The sequence below is a fragment of the Nelusetta ayraudi genome, unplaced genomic scaffold (assembly GCF_046127955.1).
Source record: "Nelusetta ayraudi isolate G7.1 ecotype Tasmania unplaced genomic scaffold, CSIRO-AGI_Nayr_v1 ptg000100l, whole genome shotgun sequence".
In the NCBI taxonomy this organism is placed as follows: domain Eukaryota; kingdom Metazoa; phylum Chordata; class Actinopteri; order Tetraodontiformes; family Monacanthidae; genus Nelusetta; species Nelusetta ayraudi.
Genome location: NW_027466150.1, coordinates 94,407 through 104,589, shown reverse-complemented (window position 1 = coordinate 104,589; position 10,183 = coordinate 94,407). Strand labels below are relative to the sequence as shown.

The 10,183-nt window shown below is 47.0% G+C and overlaps 2 protein-coding genes across 2 annotated transcripts; one reads left to right on the top strand and one right to left on the bottom strand.

Moving 5' to 3' along the window:
• The first annotated feature begins 8 nt into the window (after positions 1–8).
• wdr21 (WD repeat domain 21) lies at positions 9–5,283 on the top strand. The gene is made up of 13 exons (XM_076048347.1): positions 9–431; positions 539–708; positions 796–953; positions 1,032–1,114; positions 1,193–1,295; positions 1,406–1,549; positions 1,837–1,886; positions 1,989–2,068; positions 2,165–2,257; positions 2,584–2,681; positions 2,781–2,957; positions 3,075–3,189; positions 3,285–5,283. The coding sequence occupies exons 1-13, from the start codon at positions 319–321 to the stop codon at positions 3,515–3,517; spliced, it is 1,617 nt and encodes a 538-aa protein (XP_075904462.1). The 5' UTR covers positions 9–318; the 3' UTR covers positions 3,518–5,283.
• zfyve1 (zinc finger, FYVE domain containing 1) lies at positions 3,942–9,956 on the bottom strand. The gene is made up of 13 exons (XM_076048363.1): positions 9,712–9,956; positions 8,766–9,249; positions 8,446–8,689; positions 7,962–8,222; positions 7,670–7,884; positions 7,436–7,542; positions 7,185–7,293; positions 6,992–7,089; positions 6,649–6,766; positions 6,347–6,517; positions 5,937–6,117; positions 5,735–5,848; positions 3,942–5,655 (listed from the first exon to the last, which is right to left on the bottom strand). Exons 2-13 carry the CDS (start codon positions 9,240–9,242, stop codon positions 5,423–5,425), a joined length of 2,328 nt encoding a protein of 775 aa, XP_075904478.1. The 5' UTR covers positions 9,243–9,249; positions 9,712–9,956; the 3' UTR covers positions 3,942–5,422.
• Positions 9,957–10,183: the final 227 nt, after the last annotated feature.

Sequence of the window (10,183 nt, the reverse complement as noted above, 5' to 3'; positions counted from 1 at the left end):
GGACAAAATGGAGGACACTCACGGTGCCCCTAGTAGTCCTCAGTGATGCAAAAACAATAGAAAATAAGTCAGCTTTTAAGCGAAAAGAAGCATAGTTTAACAACCAACGGAGTCAGAGTTGATTAGGGGCCTTAAATAGTGTCATTTTTGGCCATCACACTTAGAAGGCGCAGGTGAAAATAGCTATTATTAGGTCAAATGCTAAATCTCGGCTAGCAAAGGTACTACTTGTCCGATATGTAAACATCCTGTAGACGAGTGAGTCAGCGATAGTCACACCTGTGGGTTCTACTTGTTTGGAGCCAAGACCGGCCCAGGATGAAGAAGTGGTGTTGGCGAGAAGGCCAACGTCAGCCAAGGCGGCAGTACCGGCGACACGGGGCTGGTCGACAGCCCGGCTGGTCCAGGCATTCGGACCAGGACGACCAGTGGTACGTTATATAAAATATAATACGACAAGCTGTACATTAGAGGTGCTTTTAGTTGTCAGCAACGTGGTTCGCCCGCCATTGTTCATTTCCTCGTGATCTGTCTCCAGGTATGGAGACGCTGATGCTGGACCTTCACAAAGGAGACCTCAGAGGCGACATGAAAACCAGACCTCTTCCTCATCATCACCATCTTCTTCTTCTTCAGTCATGTCATCCCCTCCCTCCTCTCCCTCCACATCTTCCTCTTCCTCCTCTCAGGCCGCCAGTAGTGCGCCAGGTCAGTAGCAGGTGACGGTCCACTGTGTCCAGTAGGACGGAAACCAAATACCTTGCAGTTGTGCTAAACCACCGGTTCTGTTGCCAGAGTTGCCTGGGTTCTACTTTGACCTGGAGAAAAATCGCTACTTCCGCCTGTTGCCCGGACACAACAACTGCAACCCACTCACCAGAGAAAAGTTGCAGGAGAAGGAAAGGGAAAAGCAGCGAAGCATAAAGCTTGCCGAGGATGAAAATCCCATAAAGGTGCATCCCCTTTATTTTCCATTGCTTTACTTACAGGTGTGTATTTATTCCTAATAAGAGATGCTTTGTACTTGCTAGAAAGCACCAAGGAAAGGATGGAACACCTCACTGCTACTGCAGAAGAGACAGTTTGGCTTGCTGCAGCTGGATTCCTATTGCAGGTATTACTTGTTTACACTGTAGGGCATAGAGCTGCTCCTCTTGTACAACAACAATAACATGACATGCAATATACCCAGGCGCATCCACGAGGTGAAGGTCAGCGCAATGAGACGGCACAAAGTCGAGATCCGCAGCACAGACAACAGCAATCCCAACACGGACAACTTCAGGCTCATAGTGGTGAGATGAACTACAACGACTCTGCTTTTGAATTATCAGCAGTTAATGTGTATAAACGATCCCTATCGCCATAATTCACCCTCCATCTTCTCCACTTTCCTGCCTTCAAGGGTGACTCGGCCTGTGAGCAGGTGTTTACAGTAAACGATGTGTCACACGGAGGCTGCAAGTACGGCATCATGAACTTCAGCAGCAGCAGCAGCGGCTCGCTGTCGGTGGAAATGTGCGACAACCTCTACTTCACCAACCGCAAGGTAGAGCTGGTTATCGTGGCGTTTGTACTCCTCTCAGTATCTGTAACGTCCCATACTAGGAAAAAAAATAACAGCAGTGATGAAATTTGTTTTTAAATGTAGGTTTCAAGCCCCTTTCCTGGGAACATGATGCTGCATCCTTTGCTCTTATCTTCGTTTTTCTTAGATAACCTTAGCTAAAATATTCCGAGTTCAGGAAAATTGGTTTATTATGGGACATTTAATATTCTACACATAGTTAGATATGATCAATATTTTTCACTCATCATGTAAATGCTGTGTTTTAGGTGAATTCCATCTGTTGGGCCTCCGTTAACTACACAGATTCCCACGTCCTGTATCCTTTTACAGCCATAGCAGTGTTTGTTCATTGCTCCTACTGATTAGCATCCGAAAAGCAGCTGCTCAGATAGTTTTTTCTTTGACTACTGATTGTCAGGCTGTGTTTGGTCGGAGCGGCTGACACCCCTGGCTGTGTCAGTTTACTTCCTGCTTCCCTCTTCAGCAACTCTAACCCAGGTTGGATCAGAAAGCATCTCAACAGACGTCTCCGCCTTATTTTTTTTACTCTCTCTTGCACCTTCTCACGGATGTTTTGATTGTGTCACTGCTCAGACCAGCCTGGGATCCTTTGCAGCTTTAAGATCCCTTCAGCCTGGTCCTGCGCTTGGTGCCTCAACCCACAATTTGATAAGACCTTCAGCACTGGTCAGTCCTTGATCATCATCATCATCTGTCCTTCAAACACATTTACTCAAGTTATACCCACATTCAGTCAAAACATGATTGTTATAATTATCTGCCAAGTCATAGTTAAATACAGTACATAAAATACATAGAAAAATACATACAGAAGCTGCAGTTTTTAATAGTTTTTATAGCTCTGAAGTCACATAGGTACTGTTTGAACTATGGATGCAAACTATCACTACACTACACTGTTATAATGATTTTAACTACCCATGTAAAAACTGTTAACATCCCTAGTTTGAACTCAAAAACCCATACATGAATCTTTTCATACGTGTCGGCAGGCCTGTCCCGTCGAGTGATCGTAAAAGATGCGGAGACTGGCCGGACGCAGACGTACAGCACCAGCAGCGATGTTTTGGCTCAGCAGTTTGCCGTTAGGGTAGGTCCAATGCTTTATCGCGTTTTTTCCCCGACGAGTAGAACCAATGCAATAAAGAAGACAGATGTGTGCGAGACGTCCATCCCTCTGCCCACCCAGGTCCCTGTGCTGTTCAACGGCTGCCGATCCGGGGAAATCTTCAGCATCGACCTGCGGCAGCGCGGCCGCAGAGACAACAGCAGGAAGGCCAACCGCTTCCACCAAGAGTCGGCCATCACCTCCCTGCACATCCTGCGGGATGAGAACTACCTGATAGCTGCGGACATGCAGGGCCAGGTCAGGGCTTCTGCTCTCAATTTACGGACCAGTGCGCGCAAGAGGCCTCACATTCTCCCCTCCTCCTCAATCTCAACGCCCTTTGACGACATCCTCATGTTTTTCTCTCGTGCACAGATCAAGTTGTGGGACGTGCGAGCGACCAAATCAGTGCAGGAGTACAAGGGGCACCACAATGAACACGCCTACCTTCCTGTCCACGTGTGCGAAGATGAGGGGCTTTTGCTGGCAGGTAGGAAGGAAGGAGCGAAGAACGTGGAGTCGATATATGCCCTCTTTCCGAACCCTCACTTCCAATCTCTCCCCTCTTCTTCCTTTTGTCACCAGCCGGTCAGGATTGCTACACACGCTTGTGGAGCCTCAAGGACGGCCTCCTACTCAGGACCATCCCGTCGCCCCACCCGGCTGCCAACGACCTGATCCCGAGCGTCGTCTTCTCCTCCAAGCTGGGCGGCAGAAGAGGTCTGCCCGGCCTGCTCATGGCCGTCAAACACGACCTCTACTATTTCCCTTACAACGCCGACTACCAGGACATAGAGGAGAAGCTCCAAGGATTCTAGGGGGAAAAGACTGCCAATTGAAGGTGCATATTTCCCTGCATATTACAGTTCGGACAGTCACACTTCTGAGGAAGACAACTTAAAAGTTTGACAGTGAAAACCGATGGGTTAAAAAATAAAAACTTTTTTTTATCCTAACAAGAAAATGGCTAGTATATTTTTTGGCCAAATCTATTAGCCTTGGATTATTTATGCCTTTTATTCTACAGACCTGGAAGATTACCTCAGAGAGATACTGTGCTGTCTCAGGGAATTGCTATTGTGACCCAACACGTTTTCTGATGATGGATCTACATTTTGTACTATAATCACATGTCTGAATTGGACCAGGATTTGTGACGGCCGTAAATAAAACACATTTCACGACCATACTTGAACAAGACCAGGCATGGCTCTCCTGCTCCATCATGACACAAACACACTCTCAGGGTTTCTGTGGTTTAATCTGTATTCTATAAACATACATGAACGTGATGGCATCGATTTGTCCCCCGTGTGTGATATGTGCCTTTCTTGAAGTGAGATGATCTCGGCTAAAACTCTTCAAGTCAATTGCAGAGATGAATACAAACCCGTCATGACCTCAGGGGACTTGGGCCTGCTATGTGGTACATGGTCATACCGTAAGGCCAACTTGTAACATGACGCCTAGCTAACTCATACCTACATTGCCTGAGTTGTCAGATTTTGAGGGTCCAGCCTCAAAGAAAGGTTGGAAGTCTTTTTTTCTGCACTGCATTGCTATTGTGAGCCAGCCACTCTGAAAAAACTTTTTTTGTTCAAAGAAAAAAAAAAAAAAAAATAGCTTTGTTTTATCCCACTGCACTCGCGTTTTCCATTTTAGCACTTTTGACATTTTAAGAGCAAAACAAGTCTATTTAAAAACACCCAGCACAGAAACTTTCATTTGTTGGTCTTCTGTGCAAAACCGTTTCTAGTCAGTGTGGCCGCTACATTAATCAACTCTTATTATTTTCCTATAAAGAACAACTAGAGTATATAGGGATAATAATGTGAAAGCGGAATGCATCTTGGTGCATGGTGCTCCTGATCAAACTAATCCTCCCCAAGCTAAATAAAAAGAGGCTGGGAAGCTAAAACTAGCAGGGCGACTGTTGAGGAAGACCGCTATTCATCGTTGTTTGGAGGAGGAAGCAACATTTTTCAAGTTACCGGTTTCCTCTTCAGGAATAATAATCCTGAATAATAAACTCAGTCATCCAGCAAAGACATTCTCAAAAGTAAAAGTGCTAAACCAGAAATCAGTTTAAAGCAGCACCATGTAATTCTTTTTACTGTAAGATTACATTTTTAAAAGGTATTTAAGATTCATTAACTTTCAACTGGCCCTACGCAGTTGACACATTGCTAGAGATGCAACTGTCATTTCAAGGTGGATTAACTACATAGTGCTACTTTAAGATGCTGTCAGTATTACAACAGGATTTACACATGTAGCCCAAGACTACAAAAAACATGCTTACAGTACTATAAGGTAACACTAAGGAGGATTGTCTAATTGGCGTCAGAGTAACATGTTAATTGATATCGTTTTCAAAGACTATGTTGAACCTTACCAACACTGAAACACAAGCAAACGTCCCACTACGCGGTCGTAAAAACACTGGAGGTTTCGCATCGCATTCAAGTCTCACTCTCACTGATATTTTTTGTTCACAGTGTAAAATATAGACATGTTAAAGTGAAAACATTAAATCCAGGGATGTGCATAATATGAGGAAATGTTTAAAAAACAAAAAACAAAAGCCATACAGTCTTGGTGCAGCTGAGAAGCGCCACATTAAGAAAAACTTCTAAATCAATGCCTTTTTTTGTTTTGTTTTTAAAACAAAGCATCATCATGACCCAGTTTTAAATGGAGGCATCGGCCCCTCCCTGAAGTGGCTACAGCTCGCCGGCCTTCTGGTTGCAGCCGTTGCAGACCCTCACGGGGTGGTCCCAGCCGCGGGACGGCACGGCCCGTCGCTCCTGGGAGCAGTCGTCGCACACTCCCTGGCCACAGGCGCGGCAGTGGTGGATGGAGAGGCGCGGCGAGAACTCTCGTTGGCACTCGTTGCAGGAGCGGATGTCCTGGTCGGGGACCCAGTAGGCCGGGCGAGCCGCGTCCTTCACGATTCCTGCGGAGGCCCATTGGAAAATGCATTTGACAAGATGGATAAAAAATAAAATGCAGGCTTCATCGGCTGGAGTTCTCACCTAGAGGTATATCAATGGCACCAACTACAGCTCCTAACGTGCTCTGAACGGCTTCGCCGACCTTCCTGGCAATCAGGGTTCCCTGTTCCTCCTCCAAGGCAGCGTCCAGCAACTCTGCAACAAGGGAAAAACACAGCCCACCTGAGACAAGATCCCCTCCCGCAGAAAATGGCACGCAACATTATTTTAACGGTGGATTTACCGGTTGGAATCTCCCTGTTGTGGAAGCAGGCGTCGCACACTCGAACAGGAGCCAGGCCCCAGCCCCTCTCCGGCACCGGCCGGGATTTGGAGGAGCAGGAGTCACAGAAGCCTTCTCCGCAGGCACGACAGTGGTGCTTGGTGTCGTTGGTCTGGAACACCTCACTGCATTTATGGCATTTCTGCAGGTTTTGGAGAAGCATTTTCATTTGACTGGCATACAAAAAATTCCTATCTAATACATCAAGACTCTATAGCTTCTATTTAATTATTTTACGTTCACTTTTACTCTTCAGTTTTTTATAATATATATGTATTGTCTATGTATTAGGGTGCAAACAAAGAAAAATAAATAAATAAATAAAATCAAGATGGGGCCTCTTAGTTTTGCTAACAGCTCTGCCGACGCACCAGGATGAGAGAGTTGGGTTTCCAGTAGGAAGGGGCGATCTGGTCGGTGAGCCAGGAAGTGACTGCTTTAGCGGGTTTGACGCTGAGCTCGGACACCGACTGGGAAATGTATTTGACCCCGTCCAGCAGCCTCTGGGCAGCGTTGTTGTTGTCTTTCAGGAAACCGTCAGACTGCAATATCGGTGGAGAGGATTACAGATGAGCAGAAAGGCCGGCACACTTTCTGTTGTGTAAAGCAACAAAATGATATTTGACAAGTTCATCTGAGCCGGTTTCTTTTTTTGTTTTTTTTTTGTTCTCACCCCAGGCCAGACGTGCTGAATCTCTGTTCTGACCACAGTCTCCACCGGGTCCTGGTTCCCATACCAGTACTGTCTGCTTCGATAGATGACTGCACAGTTGGGGCACTCAATTACATATCTGGACAGAGAAAGAGCAAACTGATAATTGAAACTGATTCCTCTTGGCTTCATAACTCTGTAAATATCCCATCAGACATTTACATTTCATCTCAGATGCCAGTGGAGCATCTTCACATTGCAGAGCTTCATTTACATTCATTGAAATACAATTATTTTCTTGGAAATATGCCAAAAAACAACAGAATTATTTCCTTCATCTAAGCACAAATTCATTTCCACTCACCCAGACCAGGCGTAGATTGCCAAGCCGAACCAGGGCGAGTCAGACGAGGCCGTTGTTTTGGGAACCACGATCACCTCCTTCCCTCCCTCGTAGCAGGCCTGATGAGTTCAGGTTCACAGACACTCAGAACCCAGACACAAGACCCGCACGCAATATAATAATGGAGTGCATTCTGGGGACGGTTGGTACTCGCCTTGCAAGTATAGATGCGGTTGTCGTACTGTGCAGAGTAACGGCAGCGGTGCTTGGCCTCGTGATCAAGTCCTTCCTTGAGATGATTCATGCTTCTCTTGCAGCCGGAGCTAAACACAAAAAGGAATGTATGAGGAATGTCTACAAAAGTGACATTAAACAGGGATTAATCCTAATGCCTAAGTCTGCCCCAAGTGTATTCGACAGTGTGGTAAATGGAACCACAAAAGCTACACTCTGAGACACACTCACCCGCAGCTGAGGCAGAGAGTCGAGCAGGTGAAGTACTCATCTGGAAAGAAGGAATTACTGCTCATTTGCTCGTCTGGTATATCTCCACTAAAGCTCTCGCTCAGGGCCTGAAGAAAGGAGATGCAGAGAGACGGGCAAGAAGGTCATGAGACTTGTTTTCTCTGCAGTCACTGGACAAGATCGAGGAAAAAACCATAACAAGCACACTGGTTTATCTTGTTACAGGTCACTTACCTGCAGAGCCTTGTAGATGACACTGGCAGAGCGTGGTGAGCGGGTAGTGTTGTTATCCAGCTGCTGCTCCAGGCTGCGAAGCAGGCCGCTGAAGTCGGTGGGAGGGTTGTAGGTCCGAGTTCCACGGTACTGGATGGAGCTGAAGGCTTCTGGGAACAAGCCGAGCTTCCTAAAACGCTCCTGGAGAAGACGATCGGCCGACTCGGTGGGTTTATCTTGAGAAAAAAAACAAAAAGCAGTGAGAGGGGCCTTGATTATAGGACGACTAGTCAAGAGGCAGCTCCTCACGAACCTGATCCCAGCAACTTGGAGTGAACGGTCTCGTGGAAGATGATCACGGCAGGGCCCAGGGTTGACAGCGGGACATCTAGACCACAGCGGCTCGTGGTCGCTTTCAACTCCCTGGTGAAGTGCTTGAGGTATGCATCGGAGGCGTCGCCGAGGAACTTGAACAAGTCGTCGTGAAGACGGTCGGCGTGGGTTCTGTAGATGACCACGTCGGAGATGGCCAGGACTTTGAGGAGCAGGCGTGTTCGCTGACCTTGATTGACACCTGATTAGAAAAATAAATAAACAGTAATTAACTTGAAATGTTGACAGCATAATATCCAAGAAATTTTGTTATGTAAAGAGTCAATGAGGAATAGTGAAAGGTTCTATTGGCATTAAATGATAATTAAAATGAAAAACAAATTCACAAGGATGATTCTTGTGAGATGACATCAAAGAGAGGATTTTCACTGACTACAAATAAGAACTCTTGATTGGTCCCCTACCAGCCCAGAGGAGCCCCTCCGTGTCAATGACCACCACACGGTGCACGGGGTCCATGGCCGCCCAAACCCCGACGGTGCAGGACTCCTGGTTGGGTGAGGTCTTGAACACCTCTCGTGCGAGGAAAAAGGTGTGATTCAGCGTGTGGGATTTGCCCTCCCCTGTGTTTCCAAAGATGGAGACCACCTTGAGGAGCTCCTCCGGCCTGCATCCCAACCTGCTCACAAAGTCCTCCTCGTCAGTCACCTGGGAATTAAAAAGCACTAGCATCAGCCCTGTTGCCATGGTATTATTCTCTACTTGGGCACATCCCTGATTATACCTGCATCTCCTCCTTCTCGTCCACCAGGAGGAAGCTGCACACCCTCTCGATCTGAGCTTTCAGGATCTCCATCTGTGACTCCTCGGAGTCCACGCTGTTTTCCTGGGGCGCTTTGACGGGCGGATACACGGACATGGGGTGCTTCCTCTTGTTGACGCTGCTGTGGGTGCGCTTCTGGCAGTCCAAACACAGGTTGGTCTTGCAGCCCTGGCAGCGCACGGCCGCCCTGAGCCGACCGCCGCCGCCGTCGCCCTTGCAGGAGTCGCAAAAGGGAACGTGGCCCGGCGCGATCCGAACCCTGTCGTGGTTCCTCATGCGCTCCTGGCGATGGAGCTCCAGCTCGCAGCGGGCGCACTGCAGGCTGCCGCATTCGTCGCACTCGAACGTGGCCTCATCTGAACCCCCGCAGGCGTAGTTCTCCTGGCAGCCCAGCACCGTGTTCATTCCTTTATCTACAGCTGGACCTTGGCCGCTCATCTCGGACCTGACAAGTAGGGCGGGGGCGACAGTCTTGTTTACTGAAGTATCACTTGGGCCGCAGACGCAACGCGATCAATAACATTAAGTAGTCGTTTAGTCAAAAACAAACAAATCATAAAACCAAACTGTGACGTGGCTAAAAAACGTTATGCTTACACTTACTTTGGAAAAAGTACGTTGGATCCTAACTACGCGCTATTTGAATACTACTAACGGCATTCATCCAAAGATAAAAGACAGGCAGCATACATTTTGACCACTTGTGTAGTTCTAATTACTTTGTCAGTACAACGCTTTGCTAGCTAACATGTTGTCCTCCTGTGGATGATAACTAAAATAGACTGACGTGTTGACGCTTAAATAACGTCGTGAAACTCGGCAACAAAAAGCGTGTACGTGGCCACCGACAACAAAGAGAAGAAGAACTTGGGAAAGAAATAACCTTGGAGGTTTTCAAGCGACTGACCGAGCGATGTGTTCCAGCCAGACGGGCGAAGAGTCACAAACTAAAATGCTGCCTCATCATCCCGTTCGGTAACTGGACACGTACGCAGTCTAAAAACACACCGACTGCCACACACAGCTAACGTCGGGGGACATCGTCAGCTAGCGGCGGCTGTTTTCTTTTTTTTCCCCTTTCGTGTCAAACCCCTGTTGATGTTCTTGCCTTTACGCCAGCTGATCGGCTTGTTTTTATCCGGAGTTCAAAAGTCAAATGTACGGTGCATTATGGGAAATGGAGGATTTGTAGGTTGAAACAATAATAGGTTATTTTGAAGGTATTTTCCCCCAGAAGTTTCAGCTTTTCACCCATAAATAAGTAATATGATGAGACTAGCAGAAATAAATGAAATTAAAAAAAACACTTAGCGATAAATTGAAACATTGATAGCAAGATATGGTAATGTTGGGGAGTGAAAGTCTCGAACTTTACTTAA

What these genes read in the sequence shown, in the direction of transcription:
- wdr21 (XM_076048347.1), top strand. Translation starts at nt 319, where the DNA reads ATGAAGAAGTGGTGTTGGCGAGAAGGCCAACGTCAGCCAAGGCGGCAG. An exon ending in GGCCGCCAGTAGTGCGCCAG is followed by an intron (nt 709 to 795) that starts GTCAGTAGCAGG and finishes TTCTGTTGCCAG; the next exon opens with AGTTGCCTGGGTTCTACTTT. An exon ending in CTGCGGACATGCAGGGCCAG is followed by an intron (nt 2,958 to 3,074) that starts GTCAGGGCTTCT and finishes TCTCGTGCACAG; the next exon opens with ATCAAGTTGTGGGACGTGCG.
- zfyve1 (XM_076048363.1), bottom strand. Translation starts at nt 9,242, where the DNA reads ATGAGCGGCCAAGGTCCAGCTGTAGATAAAGGAATGAACACGGTGCTG. An exon ending in CTCCAAGTTGCTGGGATCAG is followed by an intron (nt 7,885 to 7,961) that starts GTTCGTGAGGAG and finishes TTTTTTCTCAAG; the next exon opens with ATAAACCCACCGAGTCGGCC. An exon ending in TCATCTACAAGGCTCTGCAG is followed by an intron (nt 7,543 to 7,669) that starts GTAAGTGACCTG and finishes TCCTTTCTTCAG; the next exon opens with GCCCTGAGCGAGAGCTTTAG.